The sequence below is a fragment of the Chrysemys picta genome, chromosome 5 (genome assembly GCF_011386835.1).
Source record: "Chrysemys picta bellii isolate R12L10 chromosome 5, ASM1138683v2, whole genome shotgun sequence".
Classification (NCBI taxonomy): Eukaryota; Metazoa; Chordata; order Testudines; family Emydidae; genus Chrysemys; species Chrysemys picta.
Genome location: NC_088795.1, coordinates 129,577,318 through 129,598,987, shown reverse-complemented (window position 1 = coordinate 129,598,987; position 21,670 = coordinate 129,577,318). Strand labels below are relative to the sequence as shown.

At 43.0% G+C, this 21,670-nt stretch overlaps 2 protein-coding genes across 3 annotated transcripts in view; one reads left to right on the top strand and one right to left on the bottom strand.

Moving 5' to 3' along the window:
• The window catches only part of CD8A (CD8 subunit alpha), a 37,958-nt gene extending 34,713 nt beyond the window's left edge, over positions 1 to 3,245 (top strand). For both annotated transcript variants that reach the window (XM_065597244.1, XM_065597245.1), the window contains exon 6: positions 277 to 3,245. In XM_065597244.1, coding sequence (XP_065453316.1) covers positions 277 to 328 — 52 coding nt within the window. In that variant the 3' untranslated portion in view covers positions 329 to 3,245. The remainder of the gene's footprint in view (positions 1 to 276) is intronic.
• Positions 3,246 to 14,417: 11,172 nt separating this feature from the next.
• RMND5A (required for meiotic nuclear division 5 homolog A) overlaps positions 14,418 to 21,670 on the bottom strand; it is a 35,933-nt gene continuing 28,680 nt past the window's right edge. The window contains exons 6-9 of the mRNA XM_005292446.5: positions 19,720 to 19,885; positions 16,882 to 16,984; positions 15,257 to 15,411; positions 14,418 to 14,573 (exon numbers count right to left, since the gene is read on the bottom strand). Coding sequence (XP_005292503.1) covers positions 14,510 to 14,573; positions 15,257 to 15,411; positions 16,882 to 16,984; positions 19,720 to 19,885 — 488 coding nt within the window. The 3' untranslated portion in view covers positions 14,418 to 14,509. The remainder of the gene's footprint in view (positions 14,574 to 15,256; positions 15,412 to 16,881; positions 16,985 to 19,719; positions 19,886 to 21,670) is intronic.

The window sequence follows — 21,670 nt, the reverse complement described above, 5'->3', positions numbered from 1 at the left end:
GTTTTGTTGATCAAAAAGCCTTTGTAAGGTCCTGAAAGAGTTATGGAGCAGGCTACAGCAAGCAGAAGGTGTCACTAGTTGATGACTGGCAGGTGCTTCGCCAGTGTGAAGTGTACCCAGAAGTACTGCATGGCCTACAGCTTGAGAACCATTGATTTAGATGAAGGCCAGATGAGCTGATCAATGCTGGTGGATCTTGCTTTTTTACAGAACTCATTTTCTTGTTCACTTCACATCCAAATAAATTGTAAACATTGCCTTTTCCTCTCTCTTTAGGCCTATGAATGGGAGCAACGGAAAACCCAGCATGTCAAACAGATACGTGTAACGTGACTGAGCCGTTTTCATTTGGATCTCCAAACGGGAGCTGTCACTGCATAAACAAACCCTACGTCCATTTCCATTACTGATTCTCACCCTCACTTTATTTTTTAAATTGTTTTTGTACTTTCTATTCTGTTAAGTTTTAAAAGGCAAATTCTTGAAAATGAGCCTATAGGTAATGCTGGACACCAGCCACTTTCTACATCAATTCTATTGCCTGGATTTTAAAATGTAGCTCCCTCCAAAATTTTCTTGGTTGAATCTTTCAAGCTGGTTTCCAAGTCATTAAAAAGAAAAATATGCCAAATGACATAGTCCATAACTCTAGCAAAGCCCCCACTTACTGAAGTCTGTGGCGCAAATCCTGAGATTTTTATTGTCCTTACTCAGATATATACCAATTGACCTCAATAGCTAAGTAAAGACCTCAACATTCAGTCTGTTGGGAATTTTGCCTGAATAAAAACCGAATAAAGACTGCCAAATTAGGCCTGCCACGACAAAGTGTGTGATCCTGCAGCAACTGAAGTCAGTGGTAAAAATCTCATTCACTTCAGTGATGCAGGACTGGGTAGGGTTACCATATTTAAAAAATAAAAAAGGAGGACACTCCACGGGCCCTAGCCCCGCCCATTTCCCACCCCGGCCCCGCCCCAACTCCGCCCTTTCCCCGCCCCTTCCCCAAAGTCCCTAACTCCCCCTCCTCCCTCCCAGCCACGCGAAAAGGGCTGCCCGAGCGCTACCGGCTTTACGGTTTGCCGGGCAGCCCCCAGACCCTGCGCCCCCGGCCGGCGCTTCCCCAGTGCAGCTGGAGCCGGGACGGGAAGCTGGAGGCTGCCCTGCAAACCATGAAGCCGGTAGCACTCGGGCTTCGGGCAGCCCCATGCCTCCGGACCCTGCGCCCCCGGCCAGGCACTTCTGCTCCCCGGCTCCAGCTGCTCTGCTCCAGCGGCGCAGGGTCCGGAGGCACGGGGGCTGCCCGAAGCCAGTAGCGCTGGCTCGAGCAACTTGGCTCTTAAACAGAGCCGAAGTCTGAGTCCGGGGAGGAGCAGAGCAGCCACGGGAGAGGAAGTGCCCGGCCGGTATTTTTCCCAGACATGTTTGGCTTTTTGGCAATTCCCCCCCGGACGGGGGTTTGATTGCCGAAAAGCCGGACATGTCCAGGAAAAACCGGACGTATGGTAACCTTAGGACTGGGGCCTTCGTGAAGACAATTTTATTTGTGATGCTGTCTACAATGGGGAAAGGAGATCAAAGGTATTTAATCTAATGAGCATCCCAATGCCAAGCTAACTGGTAGTGGGGCATTAGCACAGGCTAATTTTAATTTTTTAATTTTAAAATGGGAGAAAAAGCCAGATAAGTTTGAACAATCACAGAGTTTAGTATCAGCAACTGGCTGAAATCCATGAAACTGTAAAACTTTTAGAAGACATGAGGCAGAGTTAAAAGGGCAAATGCTAAAAAGGGCTGTTATACTTTTATGGTCCCTAAGACTAAAGATTGCAGGCTCCAGCATTCTGCCCTTACTCAGGTAGACTCTCACTGACGTCAGTGGGAGATCTGACTGATCAAGGTATGCAGGATTCATCCTATTTCTAGGCACCCACAGGTAAGTGGCAAAAGAGTAAATCTAACCCCATTCTCCCTTCCGCAAACCAGTGTTTTAAGCACAGAATGAAAGATCTTAGTTTTTTCAACTATGTAGTCGATGTAAATATTTTCTTGCTATCATTGCCATAAAGTTTTTCAATATTTCTGTTCCCAACAATCAGTATAAATACTGTGGAACAATTCAACTATACTTCTAGATATTCTCACTAAAGTACATTTCCTTTTCTTCTTCTTAGCCTCAGAAAAGCTAGAGAACTAAATAAAAATATAAATGACCTTTTTGCTGAGAGATTTGAATAAGAGAAGAAAGGTGTTGCTGTGGTTAAAGATACAGGACAAGGCTTCAGAAGACCTGGGTTCAAATCCCAGCTCTATCACAGTCTGTAACCTTAATCGCTCTGTGCCTCAGTTTCCCATCTGTAAAATGGGGACAATAATACTTCCGTACCTTGCTGTCATGCTAAACCCATAAATACTTTGGGGATAAAGGCCTTATAAGTCTGTAGATACAAGATGTTGAGTGGCAAGAGAGATCTCTTACTACATATTTGTATACAAATCAGCCGGGCAAAATGTTCCCATCTGTATTGGCACTACCACAATAACACAATCCAAATCCACTTCCAACATCCCAAGTGTCTCTCTTCTTAAACAATGGATCTGGTAATAAGTATGGCCCCAATTTAGTAAAGTCCTTAAGCTTGTGCCTATCTCGAGACTTGTGAGGAGTCCCATTCACTAGACCAAGAAATCCTTTTGTGACAGACGTTGAGTTGCCATGTAATAATCTATGAATACTGAGATATAATAATGTTATGAACACTGCATGTGACCTGTTCTGTAAAGGGAAGTGACAGAGTATGGTGGGTTATTGGAATTTCCTGAATGAATGTATCCATCTGACTTAATAGGAGGTTGTGAGAAAAGCAGGCAGGAAAGCAACAAAATAGCTAGAGGTAAGCAACCCTCCCAACAAACACGGGGGTCAGGGAGGGAGGGAGTCTGAGGGGCAATTGTAAGACAATGGCATTCCTCCAGGCCCTAGGCCAAAGTGACATAGCGGTTCTGCTATCAAAGGGCTATAAACTGTTAAGCCTCCTCAGGAGAAGGAGGATCAATTGTCAGCATGGGTGACAAACCCAGAGAGAGGCTCTGTGGAGGAGTTTGAAAGAATAGGATCTTTCCCCAGATCCAGGGAATGGTAAGCCTTAGGGAAAGACAGGATAGCATGTAGGGTGTTGATTGTTTTAAGATTTTTTTTCTCTGAAAGCCTTTTGTACTAAATAAAGAATACATTGCTTGACGAATGCTGCCTGGTCACTAGTTATCACTGTCATTGCTCCAGAGGGGATGGAACTGCAGGCACTGAGGATAAATTAGACCTGCCGAGGTAACCACGGTTGATCACAGGGGACTGCAGAGTGGGAGAATCACATGTTTCTATACCAAGAGAGGTGTTGGCGTGAGGCCCAAGACCTGAGAGGGGTGCATGTGATGAGACCAGAAGGAGTCAGAGGTGCAGTTAGCTCAATAACTTGGACAACTTTGTTACACAATGCATAACTAATCTGTGGAACTCATTGCCACAAAATATTATTGAAGCCAAAAGTAGAGCAAGATTCAAAAAAGAACTACACACATATTTAATTATATATATGTTATATATATAGTTAGTTATATTGCAGTAGCACCTAGAGGCCCCGTTGTGTTAAATGCTCTACCTACACATCATAAGAGACAGTCCCTGCCCCAGAATTTATAATCTACACATACAAAGGATAGGAAGATCAATAGAGGCACAGAGAGGGGAAATGGCATGCCCAAGGTCACCCAGCAGGTCAGGGGCAAAGCTGGGAGTAGCACCCAGGTCTCCTTACACCCAGTCCATTGCCGTAGCCTCTGAACAATAGTGCCTCATTGAGTGTATTCAGAGTTACAGTAGACAGATTTTTTTTTTGTTAATGTTTGTTAAGAAGGGAGCATTTACATTCATGCTGCAGGGCATAAGCCAACTTCTAGCTTATTAGAGGTTCAGAAGAACCTTCCCCTTTGGGGAGATTATTCCAAAATTGTCCACCAAAGCATTTCTTACAGTTTCCTCTGAAGCATCTGGCCACTGTCAAAGACAGGATACTAGACTAGAAGGAACCCTAGCCGGATCCAGTATGGCATCTCCTCGGTTCCTAAGAGAAGCTGTACTCTGGGTTGATACTTTCCCCTAAGGAATAATGGGGGACTCAGAAATAGTCTCTGCACCTAAAACAATATATCTGGGGTCTGTAAAACAGGTATTACAATCTCACTGCACTGAGCTCAGACTAAGAGAGTTGAGCTGTCGTAAATAGAACCGTAGAAAATCTCACTAGTTGGAACTTTTTAAAAAGTTTTTAAAAGTAAAGAAAGTCCTTTTCTTTCCCCCACACATCAAAACAAAGGCCGAGGTGTGTTGCTCTACTCAGTAGTAGCATTTGTCACTTTAAAAACAATAGTCCAACCACTTTTTACAGTAACTGAAAGATCAGAGAACCCCTCCAGCTGTGACATCCCCAGAGAGCTGTGTGCTCATCGAGGCATTTTAATGACATTATGTTAACCACACAAGTAAAGGCCACATAGTTTGTGTTGGTTTTCAGAACCCTAAGAGAAGTTGGTGGCCTTTGTATCTGTTTACACCTATTGCGTATTTACAAGGGCTTCCATGCCTGTCTCTAAAACTACAGGCAATCAGCATAGTCTAGTGACTGGGAAACCTATCCGGGGAAATCCTACTATCAGCCTTGCCACTGAGTTGTTTTCAAACCAAAACTTCTCTTTGCCTTAGTTCCCGCTGCTTTAAAGACCTAGCCTTGCCAAGAGCTCGAGTGTTTTGGAAACTGCTGTATAAGTGCAAAGTATTATAACTGCAGTGTGTTCTCATGAGTGGTATGGGTAATGCCTAGTGCCACAAACTGTACAGTTGTCCAAACATCAAGCAAGTGAACATCACTCCAGAGAAGGCCCTTTTTCTGGCGAAATCCCTAGGGTCCAGGGCGTCTGACCACAGCAAGGCTTGGCCGAATTCACCCAGTCAAAGCTCTGTCCGAGTCCTTCCTCAGTGACATATTGGAGCTGTGGAACCACAGAAGTAGCCTCCCAGGCTCTCTCTGAGGAGCTTGGATTCTGAGGTCTCTTGAGTTATTTCTGGGACTTCCTACAGGGCATCTTCGCCAGAGACCAACCCTTCCGGCTCTCCATGGAACCACCAAACTTCAGATCTGAGGCAGGTTTCACAGACACACCATTTGGGCCTGGAGAGCTTCACTTTGCAGAAAACCTCTCCAGGTCTGGAGTTGTTAAAGCTCCCTCACACCAGAAAGTTTTAGAGCCTTGCTCGGTAATCCTTTGAAAAGAGGCCGGGACACTGGGCAATTCTTTGCTGAATAGCCTTTTCCTAACCAAGAGAGACATACTTGGTACCCATCAGAGGATGGGAATTTGCTGGGAATGTGGTGCACCTCTTCAACCCATTGATTGTTTGATATTTTGCCAGATCCGCAATAATGACCAGATCCAAAAAGATCCTATAAACTTAACAACATATGAAATAGAGTGAAGCACAGAACTAGCTCCAGGGCAGAGATTTCACACCATTTTCCCGCATAGAGCAAGAGGAGGGAAAATTATCTAGATCACTGAGTTTGGCACAGAAAGAGGAACTGGGGAGTAGAGGAAATGGGTTAATTATAGCATCAACCCAGAGATGGTAGGCATGAGGAACATACCTGCATTTCCAACCATAAGGCTTGAAAAAGGTTCCGTGGTCCAACAGCTAGGCACCCAGGCCTACATTTTCAAAAGTGACTCATGGTTTTAGGTGCCCAGGTCAGGACACCCTGATGGAGCCTGATTGCCAGAAAGCACTGAACATCTGCCCTCTAAAAATCAGGCCCTAAACACTGAGGCACCCAAAATCACTAGTCACTTTTGAAAATTTAGTCTACAAATACCTACTGTAGGGCTTTGGGAAAGGCAGTGTCAGGAAAGAGAACCAATCCTTTTCTCATATCCACACTGGCTCCCTTAAACGCTACTCACACTGGATTATCGTCTGCAATGCTCCCTGATGTGTACAGAAAGGTGCTGCAGGAATATGGTAAAATGTGCTCATCATGTATTTTTTGTCACAAAGAGAGAGACGTTATATTATGCACAGTTATTAACGTCTTTTAAATGAATGACCTGAAGAAGAGCTCTGTGGAGCTCGAAAGTTTGTCTCTTTCACCAACAGAAGTTGGTCCAGTAAAAGATATTACCTCATCCACCTTGTCTCTCTCACATCTTTTAAAATAGCATTTCCTGTTCACAGTCCTTCAAAACTTCATTAGATACCACAGCTACGTGAGATGTATAAATAACGTTAAGCAGAATATTACCAAAACCAAATACTATTCCATTTTTAAGTAAGTCCCTGTAAGTGACAGTGCATACTCAATAGATTTTTCAAATCAAATGGACTGATTCTTTCACGATTCATGCATTAAATAATATCCGTCTCAGAGTGGAGTCAGCAACTAGCTCATTGGAAAGCGGTCCATTGTTACAACAAATATTCAGGTGCACATTACAGCCAATTCTAAGTGGCAAAAACAGCCTGCAGGCCACTCACATGGTATTTGAAGGGGGCTATCCCTAGGTGAAAATAACAAGGCTGATCCAGACCCATTGAAGGCCATGGAAACCTTTCCATGGACTTCAAAAAGGGTGGGGACTAGGCTTATAATGCTGTGTATATTGAAAGTGCTGGGAATGAGAGGAAAATTCAGAATAATTTAACTCTGAGGCCCTAATCCAGCAATTGGATCCATGCAGCTGGCCATATGCCCATATTAATCATGTTGTTTAATGTATCATTAGGAGACACCCAGATAATACGGCAACGAGTACAGTATACAAACCTATATAGAATACTCTGTGGAGGCCCAGTGACTTCCTGAATTAATCTGCTGCCAGGTTCAGGGCCTACCTTTATATATATATATATTAGTAATTACTGTTTAAATTGAAGATTAACATAAAAATTCTATGATACGAACAAAGAAACAAAAATAATAACCCTCCTATGTATTGTCTAAAAATACATTTGCAGTCCCACCTATTTTGCATATCTAGTTTAATCCCAACATCTATTTCAAGAAATTTTGTAACTATTCATATACTCTTCATGCTAAATCACCAAGCTGCACTCTGCTGGCCAGAAGTTAAATAGCACCATAAGTATTTTCTCCTCAGGAGCATTCTCAAGTGCTGCGTAGCACAGCTGTAGCTGCTGTAAAAAGAACAGCATTTGAGATCACACAGCCAAATGCAGCAATTGTTCCTTTTCTAGATGCCAGTCCAAATCCAGATTATTTGGTCTGATGCCCAAAAACGCATTCCCCTTCCTAGACTCCTTCCTAAAGATAAAGCTAAGTAACACCTCGCCTTTTAAAATAACCAGAGTCTTCATGGATACACTGATGAGCCTAGCAAGATCTCCATGATTTTTGAGCTTAAAGAAGCCTCTTGTCACAGTACTTATGCAACATGCTCCCTCTCTCAAGGTTAGAGCTGACTGTTTCAGAGGGAAAGGAAGGATATTTAGCTCAAAAATCTCAGCATCCCTGACAGGAAAAGCGTATTTACCCTCCTCCACACCACTGGCTACATTGGGACTGTGCAGTGCTAGGTTACAGGCAATTGCACTAATTATTTCACAGTCACCATATTTTCTAGTTACTTTGATTATACATTTAAGGCAAAGGTCGGGACTCTCAATATTTATATATATTGTTTACCAAAGAACATGGGATCAGTGCTACTTACACACACACTGCCTATGGAAGTGAGATTCTTAAATATCCACATGAAAACAAACCATTCTATTCTGTGTTAGAAATTAGTTGGTTCCACATCACACCCTTCCTCCCCCCGCACTCTCTGCTGCACTATCTCCCCCAGTCCATCCCCATGGGGGGAGGGATAGCTCAGTGGTTTGAGCATTGGCCTGCTAAACCCAGGGTTATGAGTTCAATCCTTGAGGGGGTCACTTAGGAATCTGTGGCAAAAATCTGTCTGGGGATTGGTCCTGCTTTGAGCAGGGGTTTGGACTAGATGACCTCCTGAGGTCCCTTCCAACCCTGATATTCTATGATTCATGGGGAGGTGGGTAGGCAGATCAAGACAGCCAAGTCATGTTCTTTGCCTTCTGTCCACATGGAGAATCCGCAGACTAGATTATACGGACCGAGGCTGCTCCTAGCTGGGGGTCCTGAGTGCAGCCATGGCCAGAGAGGTCCTGGTAGTGGGGCTTCAGTGAAGTGGTATTTCCAGAAAGGATGCCAGGGACCAGGGCTATTGTGGTGGCACAGGACCCCTGGAGAGCAGCGCTTCTGGCCTTTCCCATGGTAGGTAGGGCTAGAACATCTGCTTCCCTCAGTGGTGCAACACAAGGAACAAAGCTTGGAGCAGCATGGAGGAATCTCTGAAAGGGATTCTCACAGAAATTCCCTCCCTTAGAGCCCTCTCCTCAGGTCTTACAGCAGGTGGAGATAATCTGGGCCCTGGGTTTATAAAGTAACAGTTTATCACCATTAAAATGGGAGAATGCCAAGGAGATGAGGGAGCTGGAAGAAGAATGCTCTGGCTTTCATGTCTGATTTTACTATACAGCTCTTATCGTGAATCGCTCTGTGGAGCATTTACATCATACAGTGTTGTCTCTCTTATTTCCAGACGCTAAATTACATCAAAGACTGCTGTAAACTCATTAAATGCTCCTACCATTTTTCCATGTAAGCACTTTCTGGATTTGCTACAAGGGATATTATTGCAATGGCATGTGGGAGGAGCCCTCACAACCGGGAAGGGAGATGTCTTATGAACCTTCACAGTATTTAAATATGGTTCATGCTATGAAAGTGCTTGAGAACCCCTATTCCATTGCTTTAAATCAATGGGTATTTAAAATATTATTTAAAAAAAACAATCCTGCTAGCATCATCTCTTGAAGGCAAGGATGGGGGTTAAAAACTGCAAATAATTCCTGTTAAAGCAAATGTAGATTGCTTTTACCAGGAACAGGACGGCAAAGGACTTAGTAATGCAAAATCAGGGTGTGATGAAAATAGTAAAGCGATTGTTTTAATTATTTCCATTTAAATATATTTACAGACATGCATTACATAAAAGGCGAAACATGAAGGTGTGGTATAAAGATTCTGGTGGCATGGCTGAATGACTCATACCTGCCTCACATTCAGTGAGGATGAGGGAAGATGAATGAGGTCTATGGTCTCCTCATACTGCAAGGTTGTGACTCTGGCCTAGGCTTTTCCATTCTTCCTGCACAAACGGCGCACCTTCTAACTCCCTGGGTGACAGAGTGAACACGAAAGCAGCTGCTCCACAGGAACTGGACTCACCCCAAGCTAGCATTCCCAGAGTCCCAAGCAAGAAGAAGCTTGTTAACAGTAAAACAACCTGTTGAGAAATACTCAAGAGGCAAGAGACAATAAGAATGTCATATTTAGGGCCCTAAAAACACATCACGGACCGTGAAATCTAGTCTTTTGTGTACTTTTACCCTATCCTATACAGATTTCACCAGCATTTCTCAAACTAGGGGTCCTGACCCAAAAGGGGGGGTTGCGGGGTTATTGTAGGGGGGTTGCTTTATTGCTACCCTTCTGTGCTGCCTTCAGAGCTGGGTGGCTGGAGAGTGGCAATTGCTGGCCAGGCGCCCAGCTCTGAAGGCAGCACCCAGCTAGCAGCAGCACAGAAATAAGGATACCAATACCATGCCACGCCACCCTTACTTCTGCAATGCTGCCTTCAGAGCTGGGCTGCCGGAGAGCGGCAGCTGCTGGCTAAGGGCCCAGTTCTGAAGGCAGCAGCGAAGAAGTAAGGGTGGCAATATTGTACCATGCCATCCTTACATCTGCGCTGCTGCAAACAGCGGCGCTGCCTTCAGAGCTGGGCTCCCAGCCAGCAGCCACCACTCTCCGGCTGCCCAGCTCTGAAGGCAGCACTGCCGCCAGCAGCAGAGTAGAATTAAGGGTGGCAATACTGTGACCCCCATACAATAGCCTTGCAACTCCCCCGCAGCTCCCTTGTGGGTCAGGACCCTACATCTGTTACAACACTGTGAAATTTCAGCTTTAAATATCTGAAATCATGAAATTTATGATTTTTAAAATCCTATGACCATGAAATTGAACAAAAGGGACCGTGAATTTGGTAGGGCCCTAGTCATACTGGGTCTGACCAATGGCCCATTTAGCCAGGATCCTGTCTTACAACAGTGGCCAGTGCCAGAAGGGATTCAGAGGGAATTAATAGAACAGGGCAATTATCAAGTGATCCATCCTGTTGTCCAGTCCCAGAGGTTTGGGGACACCCAGAGCATGGAGTTGCATCCCTGACCATCCCTAACAGCCATTCATGGATCTATCCTTCATGAATTTATCTAATTCTTTTTTAACCCAATTATACTTTTAGCCTTCACAACATCCCCTCACAACGAATTCCACAGCTTGACTGCATTGTGTGAAGTGCTTCCTTGTGTTAGTTTTAAACCTCCCGCCTATTAATTTAATTGGGTGACACCTGTGAAAGGTAAATAACACCTCCCTATTCACTTCCTCCACATCAGTCATGATTTTATAGACCTCCATCATATCCCCCCTCAGTCATCTTTTCTTAGATGAACTGTTCCAGTCTTTTTAATCTCTCCTCATATGGAAGCTGTTCCATCCCCCTAGTCATTTTTGTTGCTCTTCTCTGCACCTTTTCCAGTTCTAATATATCTTTTGTGAGATGGGGCGACCAGAACTGCATGCAGTATTCAAGGAGTGGGTGTACCATGGATTTATATAGTGGAATTTTGATATTTTCTGTCTCATTATCTATTCCTTTCCCAATGGTTCTTAATATTGGCACTTTTTTGCCTGCTGCTGCACATTGAGCAGATATTTTCAGAGAACTGTCCATGATGATGCCATGATCTTTTCTTGAGTGGTAACAGCTAATTTAGACCCCATTTTTTGTATGGAGAATTGGGATTCTGTTTTCCAACGTGCATTACATTGCACTTAAAAGAGCCCAAATACCCTGACAGGGAACAGCTCCACTCAGGCACTATCAACTTTATCAGACTCCAGCTGGGAGACCCTAATCAACGCACTGATATGGGAAAGCATCACTTACTGCATCGAAGCAAGATAAAGACCCCATGCATGTAGCCAGAAAGGAGACATTGTGGTTGGTGTTCTCACTGCATTCAACATCATAAAACACAGGCAGCGTGGGCAAAGCGGCAGGCAGAGCTCAAAGCTAGTCCAACATTGAAGAACACACATGGGTTCCATATATGGGAAAAGCAGCAGGCAAAGCACTAACCAGGCCCCGGTGCTTGGTCCTGCGCCACTCAGGCAATGCAAAGGAAATGGCAATGGCCCACAAGGTCCCAGCTAGGGAGATGCTGGAGGAAGGGCCAGGGGGCCTAGAGGCAGCATAGCTAGCTCCTGCATTGCCAACAGCAACAGTACAGGAGGCAGAGCCAGCATGCATTACACTCCAGCTCTTCTCAGGTGGTGGACAGTCTTTTTAGGGACTATCAGCTGCCAGGGGTTAGAACAAGGGTTGGCAACCTTTCAGAAGTGATGTGCCGAGTCTTCATTTATTCACTCTGATTTAAGGTTTCGTGTGCCAGTAATACATTTTAACGTTTTGAGGTCTCTTTCTATATGTCTATAATATACAGTCAAACCCCGTAATAAGACGCTCCGCCGTAACGCGAAATCGCATATAACGCGATCACAATTTGGCCCCCCTTTAAGACACACAGTAATACAGTACTGTATGTACTGTACCAGTGGTCCCCAACGCCATGATGGCTGCCGGGACATTGATGTGCCCCCGCCTAGTGCCAGGCAGGGGAGAGGAGCCGCGGCCCCGCGCCTGCTGGGGACAGGGAGCTCGAGGGCTGCGGGCGCCGGTGCTCTCTGTCCTGGGCAGGTGGGGGGCCGCGGCTCCTCTCCGGCTTCAAGAGGAGCCGCGGCCCCGCGCCTGCCAGGGACAGAGAGCTCCAGGGCTGCAGACGCCGGTGCTCTCTGTCCCCGGCAGGTGCGGGGCCGCAGCTTCTCTCCCCTGCTGGGCACTAGGGGGCGCACATCAATGCACCGCGTTGGGGACCACTGACGGGCTTGAAACCCCGCTATACCGCGACCACGCATTTAGCACGATGTAATTTTTTGGACCCCAAACATCGCGGTATAGCCGGGTTTCACTGTATAACTAAACTATTGTTGTATGTCAAGTAAATAAGGTTTTTAAAATGTTTAAGAAGCTTCATTTAAAATTAAATTAAAATGCAGAGCCCGCCGGACCGGTGGCCAGGACCCGGGCAGTAGGAGTGCCACTGAAAATCAGCTCGGGTGCAGCCTTTGGCATGCGTGCCATAGGTTGCCTACCCCTGAGTTAGAAGCTGGTCCTTGCAGGCCAGGATGGAGCCAGATGGAGAACTAGAGAACAAAAACCAGTTCCCTAGTAATCCCTATCTCTGTCCCCAGGCCTGAGCATATTTTGATTACACAGGAGACTCTGGGACAAAGTTTCTACCTACTTAACATACAAATGGCACCATTTGTATGTTATGAACAATTCTCTGTTCAGGACACCACAGAAATTAGCTTTTGTTTATGGTGATCCCACTGCACCAGCATTATAGATAGCACTATATGTTACAAAGTGGAAAGATACAATAACATTTTTTAAAATTACATTTCCATCATTTTTCTTTACAATACACATGCTATTTTGCTGAAATGCCAAATAAAGCAATTCCACTCAAGATAAAGGTTAAAAGTAACTTCACCGAGACTAAAAATCTACATTAAAAATAATATCCTCACCCGTTTATTGTTGATTTCACCACTTAGCCTCGTTTTTTTTAACTCAGTATGAATACAATTTAATTGCAGAAAAAGTCACACACACAGCTCTATTTTTTCCACACACATACTGAACACATATTCAAAGTTTAATGTGTCTTGGTTTGCTCCTCTTGTCTCACTCAGAGTGTCCATTGCCACTGAGCCCAAGTCCATCTCTTAAATCAGACGAAACAGGGATGCAAAAATGTAGATTTCTCAGTGATGTTCTTCTCTGTCGTGCATTGTACTAGTGCATTCAAACAGTGTCAGAATTCAATCAGCTAAGCTGGGGGGGATTATTACACAATACAGAAATATATTTTTACATGTATCTTAACATGCCATATGGCTGCTTGCCCTACTATAGTACAGTGCAATAAATACAAATATATTCACACTAGAAAAGGTTTAACTGCCATGATCTACATCTGGTTTATGAGTACAAATTCACCTAGTCAACAATATAACAAACTGAGCAGGAAAAAGTGGCATTGGCAGTAACAGTCTAGTACGAAACGCAAGGCTAGAAGCAAAGTGTTTTCAAGCTACAGAAAATTTGCAAGCTTCTAATATGAGGATGTAGGGCCCAATCCTGCAAGGTGCAGATTTGTGATCAGTAGATTGCAGCAGAACATGGGTTGTTTTTTCCCCCCAATTTAACAATGAATACTCTGACCGTTTATTTGGCTTTGCTAACCGTTTATAAATAACACACGATGTCTATTAAACTATACAGCAACATGACATTTATAGCCTAATCCTGAATACAAAGTTCAAAGAACATGACTACAAAGGCCAAAGAGCAAGTGTCATTGACTAAAAGCATTTCCACTTAGAACTCCATTTTATTGAATATTCTGTTACACAAACATTTCTTGATCACGAAAGCAAAAGGAACAGGATTCCCTATTCCACTCCATTCCAGTAGTAATTTATCCATACACCACTTTTATAAATTAGTGATGGAATTTAACAGTTAGCCCCTCAGGGCTATATATTTATATATTTTATATATATATATATATATATATATATGCACATTTACTTTGAGTTCTATGTAAAAATTGAAAAAATGTTTGAAAGAAAACTCAGAATATATCACAGCTTTTTTTTTCCCAGGAAAAAAAATTAGTTTTATAACACTAGTCAACTTATCAAACTTTTTCGGAAGTATTTACTTTGAATTATGTACACATTACTGGAAATAAAACTTTTTCCACAAACATTCCCTAAGGTGACAGTTATCAACAGGATGACAGAAGAATAGCAGGATGAATATTAAACATACTGAGGGGCGAAGAGGGAGGAGGTGATCCGTTTATGCTTTAAAAAGTCACCATATAATTAAGTACAAAAACCTGCATTGAATGACAACTGCTGGTGTAGTAACTTGATCAGATATGGAGACCAAGAGTATAGTAAAGCTCTATGGTAATATTATTTCTGTAGCATTTCCACTCTGTATGTATATACTAAATGTTGGCAAAGTTTCTGTAGCATTAGCTTATACAAACACAGGAGTCCTCAGTCTGCTGCGTAAAATGGAACAAGTGTTTTTAATTCTTCTGAAATGCACCCGTAATTCAGAGTGTCACTTACAAACTGCATATTGAATCATTTCTTCAGAAAAATATCTGTTTGGCATCTCCAGGGCTCTGTTCCATTGGACAATAGGGGCATTTTAATCTAGAGACAAAGACAATGTGTTAGGATTGTTCTAATAAGACAGCCTACAGTGGAGCAGCAACTGCAATTTCTGGACATCTCAATTGTTTTGACACGTTGAAATAACAGAGCACTAGGCATTTACATTCATTATTATTTGTATTATAATAGCGCCTAGTTCTCAATTAAATTCCATAGGGTAGGCAGGAAAAGGAGACTAGATAGCCCTTTCTGCATAATGCTTTCCTAAGCGCCACTGAACAGATCCCTACCTATAAAGGGACCCTAGCCAGAGTTAGAATAATTATTTTAAAGATGTAGTTGCTACTTACCTTATTAGTCACACCTAGATTATTAAAAATGAAGAAGTTAGATTTTAAAATTCATTCTTTATCCTGCGCGGTTGCTTGCTGCATTTTGCTCATTTTGGACTATGAAATTAGACCGGTCACTTACAGTTAATGTCTAGACAGTTTCACGGACTGCCTTCAGTGTCATACAAGAGTATAATATACAGCCAACTCACATTGTTATTGTTCTAGTGCACCAACCATGCTATTCTGCTTTGAAGTCAGCCATCAGAATTTCAACTAGCTTCCACCCATTCTGAGTTTATGGAGTCTTCTCCCTCCCCAAACTCACTATTTTAACCTTAAAATTGGTCATGGCCCACACTTTGCTAAGAGCGAAAGAATGAGACTTACTTGCTGCCATTAAACATTTTATTCAGAGCGTCTCTTGATATAATATGACCACAGACCAGTTTCATAGGTGGATTATTATCTGTTGTTTGCTGACGAAGAATGGGACAGGCAAATATTGAGTGATACCAGCACTTTTTACCAAGGTCCACTTCAATCTGTATAAAAGAATACATTAATTAAAATCACCATGTATCTTGCGTAACTGCATTTCCAGCAGACAGTCATCACTACTCTATACAGGACCATTAAACACATTTCAGTACAACTTTAAGTACACCAGAATCACTTGTGCTGATGAGTGGGAAGCCTTCAGCCAGAAATATCTCAGAGTGATCTTAAATTAAACTGTTTTAGGTTTTTTAAAGCAGAGCATAGTGCTGGCCCACCACTTGTAGGTACACATTGTAGAACAAACCAGCATTGACAGGAAAATGGACCTGGAAATGAATGATCCCACAGGACTTATCTGTTCTAGGCAGAGATTTCCAAAGCTGGCTAAGGGATTTGATGACTAATTTCCATTAGAAATTAACTAGAACGGATTATCCACATTCCTAAAGTGCTTTTAAAACTCCCACCACTAACACGTATATGATTCACATCAAAAGTCATGTAACATCTTGGGATCACTTGAGTCAGAAGCCAATGCAGAAGATACAAGTCCAGGCAAAAATTCCTCCACCGCTCCTCAGGCAGGAGGGTTGTATGATTTCAGGAAGAGACGAATGCAAAGACAGAGAGAGAAAAATGTGGCTCAGTAGTTTAGACAAAGGACTGGGGACTAGGAACTCCCAATTTCTAGTCCTGGCTAACCCTCGTGGTTCTGATTGAGTCATTTAACCTTGATATTACTTAACCTCTCAGGATTCTTGTATGTAAAATAACAACAATGCTTTCCATACCTTCAGCGCCTCACAGGGGCGTGGTGAAGATTGATTAGGCAGCGTTTGTGAAGTGTTTAGAATATGCAAGAAGCTATATAAGTACTATTAACTAATCCACATCTGCTGGATAATCCTTTGCTAAACCACTTTCTTTCCAGTGATTCTTTCAGGACTGGTCACCCACCTCAGACCAGATTCAACAGTCACACTTATAAAAAGCAATATCAGACTGGTCCCAACAGACACATTGGTGCCACACATGGATCTTCATCACAACTACAGTCAGAAATGCGACGTCTGCTGCTGCCCAGCTCAATGCCTGAAAAGTTTTCTCCTTCTCAAAGCAGGAGCAGAGAGCCTTGAACAGTTCCATGGACATGGTCCCACGGATTTTGCTATGAACAAGCTCCTCCAGAAGTGTGTCTGTGGGTCCCAATTCAGTCCACCAATCATGCAACGATGCCATTCCTGGTCATTTCAAGCCCACCTAGTGTTGTGGCAATACTCCAGCAAGCTGTGGATGGAGCTCAGGCCTGGCTGAACAATGGTAATATAACAATTTGATTTTTTTCCTCCCCATTTTTATGGCAGCATACACTCCTGGCTGTTTTAGCAGTTATACAGTTCACATTGACTTTTGGGGTGACGGAAAATCCATACACACTTTCAGTATAAGAGAAACTCAAAGGGTTTGCTCATTGTCCGAATCCTGGTCTGTCTGAAAGTACAGAATATACTCACCGGCAATTCATCTTTCTGGTTCCAAACTCCAGTGCACTGTCTTTGTTCGATCACAGCTTTGATATTAATTAAAGCTGGCAATGCTACACAACCTGCTGAAAAACTGCAGAATGCACAGAAATATTAGCACAGGATGCTGTTTTGAAATGAATATTTCTCATAGCTCTACTTCATTAGTAAGTTACTGGGGACAAAAGACTGTCATATTTCCTCAGTCCGTTCTTGCCTTCTCTATTACTACCCAACCAGTAAGACTGCAGGTTGCTGGGATTCTGGGTTCTGTTATGTACAACAAGCTGAAGGGTAACAATTTGAGCAGAGCACATCAATCATCTGATTTACTGTACCATTTGTTTTGGCCAAAATGTGATCTGAATGCAGCCTAAGGAGTTGTACATACATGGACCACAATCAGACCTTTAATAGTGTGTTAGTGTAACTTCAAGAGACCACATATCTCACTACCTATGGTCCCTGGGATTAAGATGGAGAAGGAGTCTCCACAGAACGGAGCTGAGGAAGGTAATGCAACCTGCTCTCTTTATGTTGCAAATGTGGTCTTCAGCTGGGCTAAGATTGGGTGCTACACAGAGTCTGTTCCAGGAGCTTCCTGTTACCCAAGTATATTCTATTCCTTTGCAGTACTCCACGAGGTTGCCACAATAAATGTGGAAATGATTTTCGGCAAATTAACAGGAAAGTCTGAATATTTTGCACTGAGTACGTTTACCCCCTGCAACAAATTAACTGAGGACAGGAAGGGGAGCCAAGAGTTCTAATCCCAGCTCTGCTACTGACGTGCTATGTTGCCTGGGCAAAGTCACGTCACTATTTGTGCCAGTTTTATCATCTGTGAAAATAATACTTGCTCCTTCACAGTAGCTTTGAGAGGTTTAGTTAATAAAATGCTTTTAGAACATTGCCTCTGGCAGGGTCGTCTGTGGGGACTACACCTGGAACCTCTGGATCTAAAAGCCTGAGCCTGTAGCATCTGAGCTAAAGAAACAGATCCACTACCTCAGACACAGTAGCCAGTTCAAACCGTTATCTGTGCTCTAGCCAGTAGGGGGAGACAAAAAGCTACAGCATTAGCCTACATTACACTTGGAAGGTTTATATTCTGCACAAACAAAAGCACCACCTCACTTAGTAGTCCTAAAAGAAAACCGCTGTGAGGGATGTCAGAGAGCCTTCTGAAGACTAACAGTAGCTAAAAGAAATTGATTTAATACATGACAATTTATTTGGATTGCAGTAGTGCTTAAAGGGCCCGATTCAAAGCCCACTGAAGCCAATGGGAGTCTTTCCGCTGACTTCAACGGGTTTGGATCAGGCCCCGAGGGCCCCAATAAGATTGGATCCTCATTGTTGTAAGCCACTGAACAGCCGTAAAAAGAGAAATGGTCCTGCACCGAAAATGAAATTTTGTAGGCAGGCTTTTATTTCAAACTGGTTTAATTTTTAAAGTATTTGCTACGTACGTGCAATAGCTACATTTTAGAGCAGTCTTGTTTATGCCCTGAATGTCAATAACACATGCACAATCAAACATCACAGTTCAATTGATTTCACTTTGGGCCCAAAACGGCTGTCTAATCAACACAAGTATCAATAAAAGGGAAGGGATTTTTCCACCTCAGTGGTAGCAACTCCTATACTTGTACTGATAATGAACTGTGCACATTACTCAGTCAATGCATGGGCCATTAAAATGTCAGTGTGTGACTATTAATTCGCTGGATATTGTTCTGGGAGGAAAAAGATGGACTAAAAAATTCCTTAGCGCTCATTTTTACATCCACATACTAAAATTAATCAATAAACGTTGCTACAGAAGGATGTAGATTCAGGCATACTTTTCCTTTCCATTCTGCTGCTCCTTTCCAATGCATGAGCCTGGCTCCAAAAGAAATGGGTCCACCGAAAATCATTTATTACTATTACTTGGAAGATCTGTGAAATGTTGCTGTAATGAGTTTGTACCTCTTTAAAAGTGGTCAACTAAGCAGGAACGTAACTAACAGTCACAAGCAAGCAGATAACCATGAAAAAAATTGTGGCACTGCCATAGGATTGAGTCCGCTGAAAGACAAAACCCATCTCTCTTTTCTCATCTAACCTCTAAAAGGAAAGTCAGGTACAGTGCATTTGGGGGACGTACAGCTCAAAGTCCGAGTGGTGGTTAATTCTTCACTATCTGGATAAAGGGTGGTTTACGATTTGACTGCTGTAGGCCACTATACTTGTAAAGAAAAATTAGATTTCTGTATTTTCAGTTAAACACAACGTTAATATTCACCACAGAGCTGGGAAACACCAGTTCCCATGAAAGTGCAAGATTTCCTCTTTGCAAAGCTTGAATTCCCATGAGTGGGTTGTAAATTTTACCAGCTGAAATCACATTCTAGCATATTTAGAAACAGAACCTCAACACAGAACCAATGCGAAGTGAGAAAACTGAATTAAAGATAACAAAATTGACTAAAAGTGTTAGCAAGTAGATAATTGGTTCAGGCTTTTTCATTTTTAAGTGTCAAGTTGTGGTACCAATTTTCACACACTTGTCCTAAGCTCAAGGGGGCTGGTTGCCACCTCATCTTTAATATGGGTGTATAACCTACGGCATCTTAAGAATCCCAGAATACAGTGTTCCACTTTGAACTGAATGGAAGGCCATTTGGCCACACTGCATGCTGGAATCTGCAGGCTTACAACTGGCTCTATTTAATGCACATTAGGCACGTCTCTTGCATTCCTGTCAAGTTAGCACTGCAGCCCGCAGCTGGGAATAGGTTAGGCACCCTAGCCTTCAAAACCTTTCAGTGGGAGATAGCATACCTAACACTCAGAGGTGATTCAACCGAGAGACCCAGCAGAGCACAGGCGTCCCTTGTAAAGATGTCACAGATGTCTGCCCACTGGTTTGCATCTAGTAGATGAACGTATGGAGAGTTCTCTATACCCTGTCTCAAGTACACCAGGCTGCCCATCAAAACCTGAATATCTGTGAAGGACAAAAAAGCAAATCTTTAGCTATTACATTTTACACTGCTTTATGTTATAATGGGAAGATACATCCCAATCTAGTACAAGATAAGATGGTTTGACAAAACAATGATGTTTTGTCCAAGATATCAGGAACAAGGGGAGATAACAAACGGATGTCATGAAATGTGTAAGGTGGTTTTAACTGTGTGTTCCAATTCTTTGTTTCAGCCTAGAAATGTCAGGGTACTTTGCCGTACTCCTTTGTCCAGCCTAGGGGGCAGCAGAAAGTCCCGCAGCTGACTGAGCTGAGTCCATTGTAACGAGCATATCTGTGTCAGTGTAACTGTAGACATTGATCCAGGGAGCTAATACCGTGCTTTGTGGACAATAAACCTGGCCGAGCGCCTTCACCCCCGAACCGTGCCTGTGGTCTTCCTTTAGGAGTCTGCTGAACTAACATGCTGCACTATCTACTCATAACATTGAAGCTACAAGGACAGAAGCACTGAGCAGCCTAAACAGCGCTACTGAGGCAACGACATTCCAGCCTCCCGCACTTAGCCAGCGTGGTTAATACTACTGAGGTCTGCTGAACCAGCTATCTGTGCAGAACTGGACAGCACGCTGAAAGAACACACATACCCAAGCCACTGCCAACAACATAAACAGAGTATACAATGGTATGGAATTAAGCTTTTATTGGCTCTCATTTGGGATGGCATGTTTAACTCACTCATGGCTTCCCAGCTTGTCGAGATATCAAGTCACCTGAATCTCGCGATAAAAAAAACCTTTATATTGTCACATACAGCTGGAATACCAGATGTCTGCCCAAACAGTAGGTGTGTGTGTTTTTGTATACTTTACCCTGGCAATGTATCTATATTAGAGGAGACCTAAATAAAAAGCCCAACAACATTATAACCATAGTTTGAAAATATTTGATTGTCACCTTTAAAAGATAAAAATAATTCAAGCTACCAGGATGCCGGGACAGTACTCCTGAACATGGGGGGGGGGTTTACATTTCAAGTTGCGGTGACAAGTTTCAAGAGCATTAAGAGGATGGGCAAATAAAAGGTTCTGTGTTAGCTTGTTGGAACAAGCTAGCTACTTGTGAGAGATGCTGCAAAGCAAGGAGGAATCAGAGGAGTGGGAATGCAAGTGGGTGGGAGAGACGAGAGGGATAAAGAAGAGTGGAAGAGAGAAAAGCAAAATATCAGGTGAGTGACTTTAAAAAAGTCAATTGAATAATATATTTAGGTTGTCTCTCCTCCCAACCCTTCCCCAACAGTGGATAGACTGTCAGTGTCAAGCCTGAACAATATCGCATTCTACTAGTTGTAGTCTATAAAGATTATACAAGCTTTAAACTAGGATGAAGGAAGTGTGAAAAGAAAGACAGATTGATACTTCAGATAAAGGAAGATACAGACAATCTCACTAACCCATGATTCTCACCCTCTCACTTTCTAGCTAGTGTGCTTAAAACTATTTTATGGCTGTAATTCCACCTTGGGGTTTCTGGAGAGCTGAATGCTTAACTCAACCTGCCCTTCACTTATTCAATGCTCTGTCGCCTATGTAAAGCTGCTCTTAGCTCATTATTCCTTGTGTTTATTAACAGTCAAGAGTTCGTTGTGGCATCACAACTTGCTCTTGAATATATTCTTATATTAAGAAAAGGCCTCCACATCTTCCCCTGGAAAAGTAAATAAGGGGCTTGATGAAACACAGCAATAGAATACAAAGGCAACTCAAACTGAATGCCAAGTACCGAATGTGTTACAAATTTAAAAAC